General features: G+C 45.4%; 2 protein-coding genes across 4 annotated transcripts; one reads left to right on the top strand and one right to left on the bottom strand.

Annotated features, from left to right (window-relative positions):
• Window positions 1-132: 132 nt before the first annotated feature.
• On the bottom strand, window positions 133-3590 carry NXNL1 (nucleoredoxin like 1). The gene is made up of 2 exons (XM_026088752.1): window positions 2983-3590; window positions 133-1925 (listed from the first exon to the last, which is right to left on the bottom strand). The coding sequence occupies exons 1-2, from the start codon at window positions 3306-3308 to the stop codon at window positions 1634-1636; spliced, it is 618 nt and encodes a 205-aa protein (XP_025944537.1). The 5' UTR covers window positions 3309-3590; the 3' UTR covers window positions 133-1633.
• Window positions 3591-3805: 215 nt separating this feature from the next.
• On the top strand, window positions 3806-15540 carry SLC27A1 (solute carrier family 27 member 1). 3 transcript variants are annotated; one of them, XM_026088758.1, is made up of 13 exons: window positions 3806-3880; window positions 4033-4200; window positions 5841-6235; window positions 7070-7231; window positions 8337-8379; window positions 8482-8573; window positions 8714-8823; window positions 9872-10081; window positions 10384-10510; window positions 10828-10965; window positions 11432-11596; window positions 12702-12848; window positions 13744-15540. In XM_026088758.1, the coding sequence occupies exons 2-13, from the start codon at window positions 4034-4036 to the stop codon at window positions 13899-13901; spliced, it is 1914 nt and encodes a 637-aa protein (XP_025944543.1). In that variant the 5' UTR covers window positions 3806-3880; window position 4033; the 3' UTR covers window positions 13902-15540. The 3 variants fall into 3 exon arrangements, with proteins under 3 accessions (XP_025944543.1, XP_025944541.1, XP_025944544.1); XM_026088756.1 differs by having other exon boundaries at window positions 8310-8379; XM_026088759.1 differs by lacking the exons at window positions 8337-8379; window positions 8482-8573.
• The last annotated feature ends 26 nt before the right edge of the window (window positions 15541-15566 follow it).

The following is a 15566-nucleotide window of genomic DNA, read 5'->3' as shown; positions in this document are numbered from 1 at the left end:
CTAGGCAGGCTGCTTCTTATCTTCAAGGTTGGCTACTCCTGCTGTCCGTGTAACTTCTTTATCCCTCCAGCTTGAACCGGCTTTGGGGCCCCCTTTTACTTATCTAAGTAAAAGTTCACAGCCTGAGGCCTAAGGCTTCAGCAAATTTAGCTACTAATGCTAAGCAAGTTATGCTAAGCAATTAATTCTAGACAGCTTCAGTCCGATGTTCTCTAACAATGTATCCAATAAAGTTTTAAAAATCCTCAGCTCCTCCCCCCACCAGTGATATAATTAAGAACAAGGGACCAGAAATGAGCAAATGAATTATTCTTTGGTCTTTCACAGGCTTACTGCTTTTCAAACTCCTTAGTTCCTGGAGATGCCTCCATCTCCAGTCTGCAGCCTCCGTAACCAAGTTTTTGTATGCTCCCAAAGGTGTAAAAATATCATCTTAGTTGGCTTCATACAAATCAGTTTAAACTGGAAGGGTGAAGCAGAGAGCTGCTTACTCAAGATGTGTCCTGGCCTTACAGTTTTCCTTACCCGCCCAGCGCTTGCAATGGTAGGTGAGGACAGACGGGTCTTTGACCTGACTCAGGCCTGCCAGCTGTATGGTTATAAATATTTATGCTCAGGAATTTCTTCAGTGGAGCAAAGGAAGGATTCCTTGAAGGAAGCTTTCTTGAGGTTGTGCCTAGTTAAACGCTTTCTAACAAGGCTGGAGCTCCTGTCCGAAAAAGGGACCCGGGTTCTCTGCTACTGTGCTCAGCACTTGATGCTTTCCAGCAGCAGATGGCAACCGCGATTAGCGGAGAAAAGGAAGAGGTTTGCAGGGCAGAGGCAGGTCACTGGGGCAGCTGCTGAATGTTGTATTGCTGGTCATGAAACAACCTGTTCATTAGCTCTCAAATGAACCTGGCTGGAATGTAAACTTGCAGCAGTATATCAGCAGCAACACGAGAGATTTCTCAGGACTTGCTCACTTAGCCCATGGCTATCTTTCTGTCTCCAAAAAAGAATACATTGGCTTATTGTAGGGATTCTGTTCTCACTGTTGTTTGCTATAGCTTCTCAGTGTCTTCACAGCAACCCATGGACATGCTGGTTTTTTTTTTTTTAATGCAGATCCCCTTTTTAAAATTGTTTTTACTGACTCATTCACTGAATGCTGCTCTCTAGTAGTTACTTTTCTTCTAATGTTTTTAGTAAACGAACAACAAAGACTTTACCGTGAGATTTTTTTACTACAGTAAATGTAAGGGTCCTGGAGTCATAAAAATGAAATGTGATTTGGCCAGGCTCAGAATGCCCTTAATATGCTAACTAATTGTCTAGATACCAAAAACTATGTGTGAAAGTAGCATGCATTCGTCCCAGAACAATTTTCCTTTCAGAAAACTGGCAGACTTAAAATACAGATAGATGTCACTGGACACACTTGTAAAGCCCAGTTGTCTGCCTCGTCTCCCCACTCATATGCTGACTCACGCTAAGGGTTCTGCAGCTATCACCACGATCACAGTAAATCTTAGGGATCCAAAAATTAGATAAATAGACTTGTGTTCCTGAGACTGCATGCAGCCAGGCTGAGATAGTCATCTGAGGGAAGTCCCAAGCCATGTCAGCATAGCAGCTGCAACCTCATGAGCCCCTAACAAGACTCTTCACCTTCCTCTTTCTTTTCTTCATTCTTTGTCTTCTTGTTCAGTTTGTATTTGAGGTGGCGGATGGGGTCAGTGATGCTGCTTCTAGCCAGGTCATCAAAGTCCTCTGCCAAGAGGAAGTTTCTGTCTACTAGCTCAGCAGCCTCCTGCCAGTTCCTGAAGCAGGCAGGACCCATGCGCCTAATCTCTTCCACAGCATTTCCAACAATCACCTCCCCGTTTGGCTTCAGCACCACCACTGCAGGTACATCAGACACTGCAAACCTCAGCTCCAGCACTCTGGAAGGCAATGGGGGAAGAAACCACAAATCAAGAAGAGCAGTGATCCTCAAACAGTGCTAGAAGTTCCTTGCCATTCATTTAGACGCCTACTGCTGAGAAAAGGATGGCTACCAAGGCTACTGTCTACAGGCTGCTAGGTTTATACTGTGGGGGAGTTTGCAGATCTTGTTGTAGACAGGGTTCCATGATGATATACTGCTACTTGTAGTATATATATCTGCCTTGGGCAAAAAGCGGTCTTGGAAAGTAGTTCACGAACCCTGCTGATTAGTCCAAGATCTGATAATTATGCAGATGTCTTACCCTGTGGTGCCAGTAAAAGGGGAAGGGCGTTTAGGTGCTGCCACATCAGGGCACCAGTAGATGCAGGATGACTGCTTTGATTTGTTCTACGCAAGCAATGCAAGACTTCAACAGTTAGTAGGAAGCCTTGACTTTTTAACGTGCTCTAGTTTATCATCAAAAGGAGCCGGACGTATTCTCAACATTTACTATTTAATTACAATTCTTTCTGCCACTAATGAGGTTACATTAGATAGGGGCATGTTTCCCTTTTGGAAGGTACACTTCAGTTACTTATGCAATCTTTCACTTTATATATTCAGCCTGGAGGGATGATGTATTGGCAGGAGAATACAAATATATTAGATCAGCAAAAAATAGAAGTAGAGGAAATATTTTTTACTCTAAGTCCTTTATAAAGGTGTTCAACGAAATAGCTTTAGCAGTTTGGGTTTTTTTTCCTCCAGCCAAACAGAACCATGAAGGCTGTAACATCCTCACTGCTTCTTCTCTGTTCAGTCTGTGCCTTCCTCTTCCCCAGCAGTGATTTGACCACCAACACCACGGAGGACTTTCCTCTGTATTTCCACAGTGTGGTGCCTGCCTCAAGCTGTCAATTAAACGTATGAATGCACCACGCTGACCGGTCCTGTGGGGACTGAACGTGGGGATTTTGGAAAACTGTATAAACGTTTGAAAATACAGCATGGAGTTACCTGAAGGAAACTTAGAAGCTGATAAATTTTGTCTTGCCGCTTTATTCAGTGCTTACCTTTTGAACTCGTCCTTGAAAGGCAAGGACAGCCATCCCTTTGGCATGGTCTTCAGGAACTTGGTTTGCTTTTCCTCTGTYTCATCCTGAGACACGTACACCAGGACCAGCTGCGAAGCCCTTTCCACGTAAAATTCGTCCATAAGTCTCACAAAGAAATCTCTGAGGAGCAGCRAGAACTTCTGGCATCGTGGGCACTCCCCAGACCCAAAATACAGCAGCAGCACCTTGTTCTCCAGCCTGCGGCCCAGCTCCCACTCCGTGTCCAGCTCGTCCCGGGCGCTGTTGTTCACAACCAGGACCCTCCCGGTGAAGAGCGAAGCCATGGGCAAGCCCGAGCTGGGTCAGCTGGGGGATTTACGGGCCAACGAACAACAACCGTGCCGGGTTTCAGCCCTTTGAGGACGCGGGGCTCCGGCTGCAGCCTCCTCCGGGCACCTGCTCGCTCCCGCTCCCAGGGCGCTCCCGCCTCCCGCTCTCGGGCTATTAATAAACGCGGATTCCGTGAAGTCTCCCCTAATCTGCTTAAAGTGCGAGGCCAGAGCCTGGGGCGGCCGCGGTGGCCGCGGGGAGGCGGTCGCCGGCCGTGCGGGACCCCGGGCCATGCCGGTTCCCTGGGCCGTGCGGACCCCGGGCCATGCCGGTCACCGGGCCCCGGCCCCGGCCTCGGCCGCGACGACAGCGCCGCCCAGGGGGCGGGGCGCGCAGCACCCGCCCAAGCCGCCCCCCGTGGGGGCGTCACGTAGGCCTTCCCCACCGCCCAATCGCGGAGCGGCAGCCGCTGCCCTCCGGCCTATCAGAGCTGGCGCTTTGGGCGCTCCTGCCCCTCGAGGCGCCGCGCGTGGGGCGCGGGGGGGTCGCTGCTGTCGGGGTCGCAGAAGCTGCTGAAGCCGCTCAGGTAGCGGGGCCGGGCTCATCCGGGCGGGCGCCGCCTCCTGTGCCCGCCGGCTGCAGCCGGGGCGGGGGATCCCGGCGGGGGCCGGGGCGGCCTGGCTGTCGGCACCCGGCGGGGGGGGCCGGGCCGCCCTGACGCTTGCCGTGTCCCCGCAGCATGCACGCCGTCGGGGCCTGCACCGCCTCCCTCGGCTCGCTGGGGCTGATGCGGTTTTTCGGCGTGCCCTGGTCATGGAGCCTGGCGGCCTCGCTGGGCGTCTACATCGGCAGCGGCGGCTGGCGGCTTCTGCGCGTCGTTTTCAAGACCGCCCTGCGAGACCTGTTGTGAGTATTGCCCCGCAGGTGCCTCCCCCCCCCCCCAGCGCTCAGCGTTTCCACCGAGCCGCCTTTGCTGCCCATAGGAAACCTGTCAGGTTTTGCCACCGGCCCTGCAGGGCGGGAGGTGCGGGTGGGGGATAAGCGTCCGCGTCGCAGCTCGCTCTGCGTCCGAACCGCACAAAGTGTTTACTGGAGGCAGCTTTTCCTTCTGGCAGCCTTCCCTGCACGTAAGGAGAAGCAAACAGCGATTTGGAAGGCCCAGTCTTAAAAGGAGCAGGTGAACAGCTCACAAAACGGGGATGTGAGCTGCAAAAGCGTCCTTATGTGGCACGCAACGAGTAGCTCGTAAAGCATTTGCTTAACCTGTGGGACGAGTTACAGAAGTGAAGTGTGCTGTTGTTTCTCCTAGACTTGGAGACAGTCGGTATTAGACCACGTAAGCTAAAATGATCATTTATGACCTACAGATTTGTAAGTCTTCGGGGCCATCCCCATCTCCTGGGAGTTTGTCATTGCTGTCTCATTTAGTTCCGTGGTTTTTTAGGCCTTTCTGAGGAGATCCTTTTATYCTAAAGGATTTAGGGCTCTTGGGATTGCCAGGGACTGCCTGGCTTTACTGTAGCTGTCAGTGTGCTTTGAAGAGCTGTTTCCTCCTGATTGCATGGCAAGCTAGGAATAATGGCAGAAAATAAACTAGGCAGAATGGAGCCCCTTAAGTATCTGGAAAGTGCAGCTAACCAGTGAAAAGGCTCTTCTGTTCTGTATTTGGCACAGCTTAGTGAAAGGTCACCATGAAAGCCCAGCTCAGTCTGACAAATGCCAACAACTTGTTTCTCAAATGTACCCTTCCCCCTTCTCCAAGGCTTCACTGACCAAGGTTCCTGCTATTGACATTCACTCGTGAGAGTTGCGGGGGTTTTAAGTACTAATATTAAATGACCTTCAAGTTTCTGGGGATTCTTCCAAACTCTTGTTGCGCAACAATTTCCTATTTGATGGTGGAAAAATAGTGCCTCCATCTTCCTATCTCCAGGAAGGAAATGCGACCCATTATATGCACCCAGATCTGCTGTTCTCATTTTGATGATGATGTTATGGAAGTGTACTTTTGGATATCAATTATAATTTAGATATGAAAATAAGCTTGCTAATCAAGAGAGCTAGTATGTTTCTAAAGATAGTATTCACCTGGAGAAACAGAACCATATAAGTGAGACAGTTGAAGTTCAGACAAGGACTTTTTTAACTGCCATAAAGCTTGAACTGTGTCAAGATTTAACTTGCAGCTACTGCCCAACAGACTTAAAAGAATTACGTAAATTACAGAAGACAGAAAAGCCCCCACTTCCCTTCCTGATGTGGAAACTGATATGAGTAGTTATCCAGAAGCATCATCCTTTTTAAAACAAAACAAAACAAAAAAACAGAATTGCAATATAAARGGAAGAATTTTTTCAGGTTACAAAAAACAGTGACAAACTTAGTGGCCCTCCAGATAACACAGAGAATGTCTCGGCACAGAGAGGTCTTTCAGTCTGTATGGCTGCCCAGAAGCTTGAATCAATATGTTTTGGTGTGAATATCAAACTGTCTTTGAGACCTTCATAATTTTTGCTAGAGTTATGCCTTCTCTTTCTTTGCTGCAGTGGCCTCTCAGTGCTGTTACGAGTCAAGTATAAGTTGCGAAGGCATCAGAAAGCCAAAAACACTATTCCGAAGATGTTCCAGGATGTTGTCTGCAGGCACCCTGACAAGGTGGCTCTGATTTATGAGGCCACTGGTGAGAAATGGACTTTTAGGTGGCTAGATGAGTACTCCAATGCTGTGGCTAACTACTTCTACCAGCAGGGCTTCCGTCTGGGGGATGTCATTGCAATCTTCATGGAGAGCCGTCCTGAGTTTGTTGGCCTCTGGCTAGGGATGGCAAAAGTTGGCATTGAAGCAGCTCTTATTAACTTTAATTTGCGCTTGGATTCTCTGGTTTACTGTGTGACAACCTCAGGTGCAAAAGCTGTGATCTTTGGAGGAGAGCTGTCTTCAGGTGAGTCACTTGGACGTTTGTGTGCATTATGGTCAAATCATGAAGCGAAGTGTTCACTTGGTCCTGAATAAGGCTGAGTCCCGTTTAATGCAGAGATCAAGTGTACTAAAAACAAAAAGATATGGCCACATCTGGCCATATTAAAAGCTAGGAACTATACGAAGATGGTAAATCTCCTAATGATTTAAAAAATGCCAAAGTGTTCAGTTAATATTTCAGACTAAAGGAGGAGCAGTGCTCTGAGTTTCATATGCTGGTGTCTTTCTGGTATCAGAGGGCACAAACTGAACTCATTGGTTTGATCTAGTTTCATTGGATCTGGAAGAGCTGCATCTGGAGTTTTGTACTTTAGCATAGAAATGGTGAAATGTGCCGCTAGGCTTACTTATGTTTCTCTTTTCCTTGGTTAATAATCTTTGCTTAATGTCGCACTTTATCTGCTGTATAATAGGTTTATCAGTGGATGCTGTTTTTAAGCACATCCCTGCTTTTCTAATCAACTTTCTTCCAGCAATTATTGTTAGAGCTGATAATTTAATATTCCAAATCATCTACTTGAAATCCTTCTAGATCATTTGAAGATCATGGCATGGTGGGTCATGTGGAAAAGTAATTTTGCTTAGTTTTGTGATAGGGTCTTTGCTGGACCCAGGACGGTGACTGCAGTTATGTTATCTGAACAGATATGACATAAGTATTGTAAAATAGTCTCTGGTTCTCCAGGTCTTTCCATTACAGTGATGCTGTTAGGCACAACAGGACTCGACGCAGTTCATTTTTACCATTGCCTGCAGTGTTACGTTTGTTGCAAGAGAGACTTGTTTTGTGTTGCAGCAATATCTGAAGTGAATGGGATGCTGGGGAAGAACATGGCAAAATACTGCTCTGGTGACTATAACCCAGATGTTATTCCTGTGGAGACCAGACATCTTGATCCTCTTCTGAGTACTGCATCAAAATCGCCTCCAAATCAGGTTCCAGTCAAAGGTTTAGATGGTAATTTCCTCAATGATTTTTACTTTTCAATGTGATGTGAATAAGGACTGCACTAGGTCACAGTAAAACAAGAAAAATAAGCAAATAAAGAGTAATTAAGTTAACTCAGTCTTGGGCTCACAAATAGAAGAATAAAATGAAAAAAAAACAAAAAGAAGATCCTGGTTCTAGGACTTTCTGGGTTAAGCTTCTCATTGCCTGAGATTTCCAAGCTTTACAGAACTCATGTATTTAATACTTAAATGAAGGCGATTGGCACATACCCTAAGACAACTCTTCCACTGCATAAGAATGGCTGTTGGAACGCACGGGTGCAGAAGCTTATATTTCCCAGGGTTACCTCTCGCTCCACTACCTCTACAAATTTATCCTATTTTTCTGTAGGATATAACAGCCTATATTGTTGTGCCCCCCCCTCCTTTCCCTGTAACTGACTTGTATGTAATTAAAAGCTTTCTTTGTAATAAGCCTGTGCTGCAGCTGAGCATTGGTGGATTTGTAATAAAAGAGAAGGAAGGGAAGAGGCTAGCTGGCTAGTCTGTATTTCATATTTTAAGACAGCTAATCACATCTGAGATTGGTAAGGCAGTAGACTCCATTTTGGTACTTTGGATACTGTAGGAGGAATGATGCTGCCATGAGGCTTGTGGTATCTCTTCCTTTAGGTTATCTTTTTTGCTATAGAATCTCAGAAATCCTGCCCTACTGTCAGACACAGTTTGAGACSTCTCCTCTAGAGTCATCTCCCATTAGTGTCTGACCTGGAGAGTTAACCTAGTTACAGGGCAATTTGCACGAAGAGGTAAAGTTCATGTCCTTAAGGCTTTGCAAACCAGTTGTACAGGTTTCTGTATTTACCATTACAGATGACATTCAGGAGCACCACAGATTCTGTACTAGGGCTGCAAATTGACTTTTGTGCCAGCTTTAGCAGCTTACTATCTGCTGTGCTGTCACCACTTCAAAGCAGTTTCTCAGCTGATAGGAACAAAGCCTAAAATACCAGCCCCACGGGGATTTTTCTCAAACAGTTGAGAATAGTCTGTCTGGCACCTGACTCCTCTTTCCATTCTTCTAGATCGACTCTTTTATATCTATACTTCAGGTACAACAGGAATGCCAAAAGCTGCCATTGTGGTGCACAGCAGGTGAGGACCTGAAGAGGTACTTCCCTCTTGAGGTGCTTTTCACATAGGTAAAACCTTGAGTTTCACTATTTTACCTCCTTAGCACGCACTATGTTCTTACAGGTATTATCGGATAGCTGCCTTTGGTTACTATGCGTACAAAATGCACCCTGACGATATTCTCTACAACTGCTTGCCACTGTATCATTCTGCAGGTAAACTTGCTTCTCCTCTGAGGTGGAGATCCGCCCCCATACATGTTATGATCCTTTTGCCACTGAGATCTTTCATGTACCTTTACAAATGAATGAACCTAGAATGGCCAAAGCTAACACCAATGATCCTTGTTTTCCAGGTAACATTATGGGAGTTGGCCAGTGTCTAATCCACGGCCTCACTGTGGTAATCAGGAAGAAGTTCTCAGCCAGTCGCTTCTGGGACGACTGCACAAAATACAAATGCACGGTGAGGGCACTGATGACGCTTCTAATGGAGCAGTTGCTGTCTTTGCTGCCTAACTCTAGTCTCTCTGGTGCTGTCAGTATGCTGCTTAATTACTGATCTCCAGATAGTATTTCCCCATTGTTACCTGTCATCTGTCCCTTTCTTTTCTTACCAGTCTGTCAGTCTTTGCCTCCTGTGTTCCTGTCATTCCTTCCTCATTGCTCAGTAGCAGCTTTCATCCAGTTCTGAGCGTCCTTCCTTTGCTATCTGTCCCTTGACCCTTGGTAAATATAGAGGTACTGGCACCAAAATGTGTTCAAATTGCCAGTGCCACATCAGGAGTGCAGGATTAAGAGGCTTTCTGAAGTTTCAGTCGTCCTCTACTGCTTCCCCTTTGTAAATTTATCAAGACCAATTTTTAAAACAAAAAGGGGTTTGCATCCACCACTGGCTGGAAAGCTTTTCCAGAATCTAACTGCATTAGGAGAGTCTGCTGAGGAATCTTCTGTGCATTTCATTGCCAATAAGTATCTGCTTGTGTTTGTGTCAACATTATCTTCTAACTTAAGCAGCTCTTCCTCCTTCCTTGTGTTTTTCTTGCTCTTTTCCCTTCCCTCTCCCCCTCTTCCCCCTCCCCCCAAGTATTTAATGATAGCAATTGCATCTCCACTCAGGCTTAATTTTGCCAGCTCAGGCAAGTCAAGTTCGTTCTTTGTGTTTGGCCGCTCATTCCCCCTATCTTTCTAGAGGTCCTTCAGGACCTGTTGAAGTATGAGGGTTTTTCTGTGTATGGGTATCTTGATTCATATTGAGGAATCCCTTCTCTATTCCTCTCTCTTTCCTGATGTTAATTTGCTGGTTCCTGGGGGGAGCAACTGTTTTACCTTTGCATAGTTTTTCATGGAAAGAAGCCCCAACTTGAACTTGTAAACTTTCACAGTTTATTAAAAATCTGACATGTCTAGTTCCATGAGGTACACTGCAGCCAGTGGCCTCTTAGTTGGCTTTTTCCAGGGCACTGTAAGGATTGCCTGAAGTCTGAGCTATGTTTTTGTATTTACCACTTTAGATTATTCAGTATATCGGGGAAATCTGCAGGTATCTTCTGAATCAGCCTGTACGAGAGTCAGAAACTCAACACTGTGTGCGGCTAGCAGTGGGTAATGGTTTGAGACCCACCATATGGGAAGACTTTACAAAGCGCTTTCGAATTAAACAGATTGGAGAGTTCTATGGAGCCACCGAATGTAACTGTAGCATTGCAAATTTGGATGGAAAGGTAAGGAAAGAAGTGATTATAGTGGAAGGTTAGGGAAAAATACAAAGAAAGAAAAAACTCTGATTGCTTTCCTTACTGCTCTGCATGTTGCATCCTAGTCCTCTTGCAAGGGATGACAGAGAACTAAATTGGTGATTAGAAGTGTCACGCACAAAAACATGGGATAAATCTTGCATTTGGGGTAAATTTGCTTGTCTCCTGTTAAATGGAGGGGGAAGAATGAGCAGAGAATTCCCAGAAAGTAGTAATACATAAACTAAGCAATTTACTTCCGCCTTTTGTTTTCCTCTACCTTTTGGAAGGTTGGTGCCTGTGGTTTCAACAGTCGGATTTTGCCCAGTGTTTATCCCATTCGTTTGGTGAAGGTCAACGAGGACACAATGGAGCTGATCCGTGATTCTAGGGGGCTGTGTATCCCCTGTCGCCCAGGTGAACATTAATCTCAACAAATGAATAACGGGTTTATTCTTTAAAAAAAAAAAAAGAAAAGAAAAAAGAAAGAAAAAAAAGAAAAGAAAAATAAAAAAGAAAGGAAAAAAAAGGTCTAATGAGCTCTAGTTGGTTTGAGTGGTTTCTAGTGTAGTACATAGATTTCCACTTCTAGATCTTTTCTTCAAAGGTAGTTCAGTTCAGCAACTGAATATCTGTGACATACAGCAACCACATATGGATGTTTACAAAGTTTAACTGGTTGTGAAATATACCATCAGTTGTCATCTTGTGGTGTCTGGCCCTGTTTTCTGTAGGAGAGCCGGGATTACTTGTAGGTCAGATAAATCAACAGGATCCCCTGCGTCGATTTGATGGCTACGTCAGTGAGAGCGCCACCAACAAGAAGATAGCTTACAACGTGTTTGAAAAAGGGGACCAGGCATACCTTTCAGGTACTGTCAGCATGAGCACTGGATTCACCAGTACTGATTGCAAACATTCTTCAGCATTGTGCAGAAGATGGTCTTAAGAGCTTCTAAATTTTAACTGATAAAATTCTAAAGGTTCTAAATTTTATTTGAGAATAGTGGGATTTTTCTTTTCAGAGACAGACTGGTGAGAGTTTAGAAGTTGCCAGCTTTTGAGCTGTTCTGGATTTAATGAGATTTAATGAGAAACATCTAAATATGTGTAGGGAGAGGTTTTTCCTCTGCTCTTCTAATGTTGTAGCGTTTTTTTCTGTCCCGTAACATGGAGATGCAGTACACTGCAGGTGAAAAGTCACTGATCTAGCTCTGTACCTCCCTGGGAAGAAGGCAGTGCTGAATCTGCATGGCGGATCAGAGGAAAGGAATGCAATCTTCAGTGCTGCAGAACTTGAGTTCTGAGATGGTTTGGCGTCTTCTCTCTCCCTCCCAGGAGATGTGTTAGTGATGGATGAACTCGGTTACATGTACTTCAAAGATCGCAGTGGGGACACCTTTCGATGGCGAGGAGAAAATGTCTCCACCACAGAAGTAGAAGGAATTTTGAGTCACATCCTCAACCAGACAGATGTTGCAGTGTATGGAGTGGAAGTACCAGGTAAAACATAGTCAGAACTCTCAGGGTTCAGGGAGAAAAGCAAATATTAGGCAAGCATACTAGATTTACGTCACACTGCAAAACAGGTAGAAATCAGTCACCTCTACTAAAACTGGGTACCCCAAAATGAGAAGATACRATAGAGACTGACAGTGGAGTTTGATGTGGCTGCCTCTGTTCTGAGCAGTAGAAGTAACCTGACAGCCACTAGTGATCCGTGTTGCCAGAGGTGGAGTCTTTATTTGGAGGAAGGTATGTCATTTAGAGATTAAACAGATTTTTCCTCTTGTGTATTCAGAGTTTTCCATCTGCCATATGGTACTACTCAGTCCTGGTTCATGCTTTTGTATATGATTTGTATCTATTTGTTTCTTAATGAGGAAAGTTTCTATGATGAACTTCACAGAAACTCTTGGTGTGAAAAGACCTTTCCGTAGGAAGAGCTGGGTGTTTGGGCCCTTAAATTTTCAAGTAATGCAGAAAGGGGGATTGGGGAGAATGGGACAGAGGTGGGCACAAGGATGGGAACAGGATGGTCAGTCACTTGTTCCGGAGAGTGCTACTCCAGTGGTGAAGGTCTCCTGGCTCTGCTCCTGAAAGTTCTCATTTGTGAAGCCTGGCTTTCTGGCATAGCAAAGTAATACAGAACAAAACAAGTCTTTTGGAAAGGATAAATAAATAGCTCTCAAGCAATGTGGGTATAAATAAAGGGTTTGGACAAAGTTAGAGCGGGCCAGAGGAAGTGTCCCTTTGAGAGGAGAAATCTATCCTGAGCAAGTGTTGGTCAGAGAGGTTCCCATTATGGTAGTTCRGTCCCCTGAATTTTTATTGCAGTGTATGTGAGAGAAATCTGATAAAAACAAGGTCTGCATTAGTTTTCAGGGGCAAGGATATTTTGTGGTTTTACCTTAGACTAAGAGGGAGTGTGCTGGAAATGGATTTAATTACAGTCTGCAGTTCTCTTCAGCATGTTGCACTTTGCTTCAGTGTGAAGAGGAAAGGATGAAATATCTGTGCTTGAATCTGTTAAATATTTCATACTTAACCCAACCATTGCTCCTTCTTTGCCTGTAATCTCCATCTAAGCTGTGCTGTTTCATTTCAGGGGTGGAGGGAAAAGCTGGAATGGCAGCAATCGCAGATCCTAAAGCTAAAGTGAATCCCAATGTTTTGTATCAGGAGCTACAGAAGGTGTTGCCCCCCTATGCCCGGCCCATCTTTCTCCGTTTCTTACCCCAGGTTGACACCACAGGTACCAGTGTTTCATATGTAAACTGTTTTCTTAACAGCTCTGGGAATGTTGAGATCCAAAAGGAAACTGAAACTGTCAGTGTTGTATTGCAAAAAGCTGAGAAACCTGTACTAGACACTTTGTTTTGACTGGAGTTGATTGGTTGCTGTCCTGTGCTCTTCTTTCAGGGATTTCACAATGCAGTCCCTGAAATGCATAACAGAACCTCTAGTATGCCAGGCACATAGTCACCATTAATAAAAATAATGACTGTAGTTGAGTCTTAAACACAAAATTAACTAGTTCCAAGTCATTAATAGAGAAGACCTTTATAGGGAGGAAAAAAAAAAAAAGCCTTTGTCCTTTGGAATACTTCCTGCAAGATTGTGCAAGTGTGGGCAAGTTATTTGTAAAGGTCAACTGAAGCCTTTTGCCCAACGGTGAAGCTCTTGGAAATAATGTCTGGCTAGCTGTGAAGTAACCTAAAGGGTATGCACAAACTGCTTTTGAACAAATGAGTACAGAAGCTCTTGACTCCTTTAACTCTTTCACATGCTATCATTTGGCCTTACTCTAGTCACTCTACATACGCATGCTCTTAAGCTTTCTTACGGTATGACTAACAGCCATATCAACCACTAAAACAGCTAATGATTTGGCTGCTTTTTGTTTTCAATTTCCCAGGAATCCAGACACTCCTTTTCTCAACCTGTGTGTAAGAAGAAGTAAAAATTGCACAAGCTTCATATAACTGAATAACAACCCATTTAGTTACAAGCTTCAATAAGTTGCTAATTCTCAGACAAAACTATAAACTAAAAATGAAATGCCAGCTAGGATGTCTCTTCCTCACTGTTTAAACAGGTTTTTTGATGCTAAATATTTTTAATGTTTTTTTTTTTTTCCCCCCTTGAAGGTACATTTAAGATTCAGAAAACCCGCTTACAAAGGGAAGGATTCAACCCCCATCAAACATCAGATCGGTTATATTTTCTGGATCTAAAGTTGGGGAAGTATGTTCCACTGGATGAGTGCCTTTATGAAAGGATTTGTGCTGGAAAAGTTGCTTTATGATCTAGTCTGAAGCCAGTCTTTTTACAGAAAACTATGACTAATTGAAGGGGTGATGCTTGTGGGAAGCAGTGGATTCCTGCTTAATATGCAATGTGAGATCCTTAAACCGTGAATCACTAGCAGGGAAAAATCTTATGGGATGTTTCCCTTGTCTAAAGCACATTAACCTGTGACCTGCTCCTTCAATGAGCACTGACGTACCATTAATCTGCTGTTAAACATCTAGAGAGAGTATTTTTTGTAACCACTACAAACCCAGGTCCTTTGTGCAACCTGGGAGAAGTTTTATGGTTATATTTATTTATGTCCTGAGGATAAATGGGGATGTTTGTGCCCTGCACAGGTTTCTTTCTGCTTCAACTCTGAACTTTACTTACCAAGCTAGAAGACTTCTAATAGTGTTTGCTTCAGGCGGACCTTAATTGTCCTTTAATTGTCTTAGCTCACATTTTACTTTAACTACACACTGGAAAACTCACATTGAAGTGTGTCATGCCCTTAGGGCTGGAGGATTACGCACATTAGTTAGGATAGCATCTGGAGTCATTACAGGCTTTGATATACAGGATGAGTAAGTTGCTAGCTGATGAAAAAACGTACTGTGGACACCAGCTGTTGAACATGAGCAGAGCGATGCTGCTCTACAGAGCTGCGCCTAGGAGGACAGGCGAGTGAAAACACCAGTGTGCTTGTTCCCTCCCTAGGAGACAGCATGCTAAATGGCCGCACCAGCCAGGAGCTGTGTGGCAATGTTACACCATGCTAATGCAAAGCCTTAGGAAATGTTAATTTTGATGCTGCTGTGCTTTGATTTGCCCTGTCACCTTTCACTGGCCAGCTGCAGGAGAGGAGGTGAGCCCGGAACACAGACCTGGGTCACCAGAAACAAACCAGGAGAGTGATTTCAAACCACTGTTTGTTTGTTTTTTCAATATCGGAGAAACCTACAGCTGCAGGACATCTGTTTCCATGTGTTCTTACCAGCATTACAACTCTGTTCAGTTCTGTGTTTTAAGATTTACAGGCTGGGCCTTTGTGTGTCAGTGTAATCATTTTGGGGTGGGTGCCTGGCCTGTCCCATCCCCCCCCCCCCCGCCCGAGGGACTGGGAGCCTCACGCCTCGTGCGTGCTATCCATCCGTTGATGCCTTAAGGAACCTCAGATGAACTAATACCTGGTTATGCAATCTGTGGTGGAGGAGCCACGTTCTGCTGCTGCCCCTGTCACAGGGGTGCTGGCTGTGTGTTTGCCTGGGGAGCGCTGACACGGAGTTTGACCCGAAGCCTCTTCCTCGCTCTGTCAGAGACTAGTGCTTTGTGCACGGTATTTTTATAAGGACCTTGCTCATGCTTTTCAATCATGATGTTTAAGTGTTTGGATAGCTGAAACCGAGTAACTGCCGATGCTGTAAAACTGTAAATGTGATATGGACGGTGCCTTTTTGTGTCTTTTCATCCAGCTGCAGCCAGGGCGGGAGGTTGCTGCGCAGCGGCGGCCGGGCGCGCTTCCTGCGGCGTGTCCCACGCGGGCACCCGTGGGGCCGGGCGGCCTGCGGCCGAGCTCTCGCGCTTTCCCCGAGGCGTTGGGTTGCTGGGCAACGCGGCGGCTGGGGGCTCCGCCCCTTCCGGCCTTTCCACAGCCGCCCGGGCACGGTACGGCGCGCCG

The sequence above is a fragment of the Apteryx rowi genome, unplaced genomic scaffold, assembly GCF_003343035.1.
Source record: "Apteryx rowi isolate R43461 unplaced genomic scaffold, aptRow1 scaffold_782, whole genome shotgun sequence".
Taxonomy (NCBI): Eukaryota; Metazoa; Chordata; class Aves; order Apterygiformes; family Apterygidae; genus Apteryx; species Apteryx rowi.
The sequence above is the reverse complement of the archived record's forward strand: the minus strand, read 5'-3'. Positions and strand labels throughout refer to the sequence as shown.

Excerpts from the sequence above, each read along its gene's own strand:
- SLC27A1 (XM_026088756.1), top strand. The coding sequence starts at position 4,034 with ATGCACGCCGTCGGGGCCTGCACCGCCTCCCTCGGCTCGCTGGGGCTG. Across the intron at positions 10,966-11,431 it reads GGACCAGGCATACCTTTCAG|GAGATGTGTTAGTGATGGAT; the intron begins GTACTGTCAGCA and ends TCTCCCTCCCAG. Across the intron at positions 11,597-12,701 it reads GTATGGAGTGGAAGTACCAG|GGGTGGAGGGAAAAGCTGGA; the intron begins GTAAAACATAGT and ends GTTTCATTTCAG.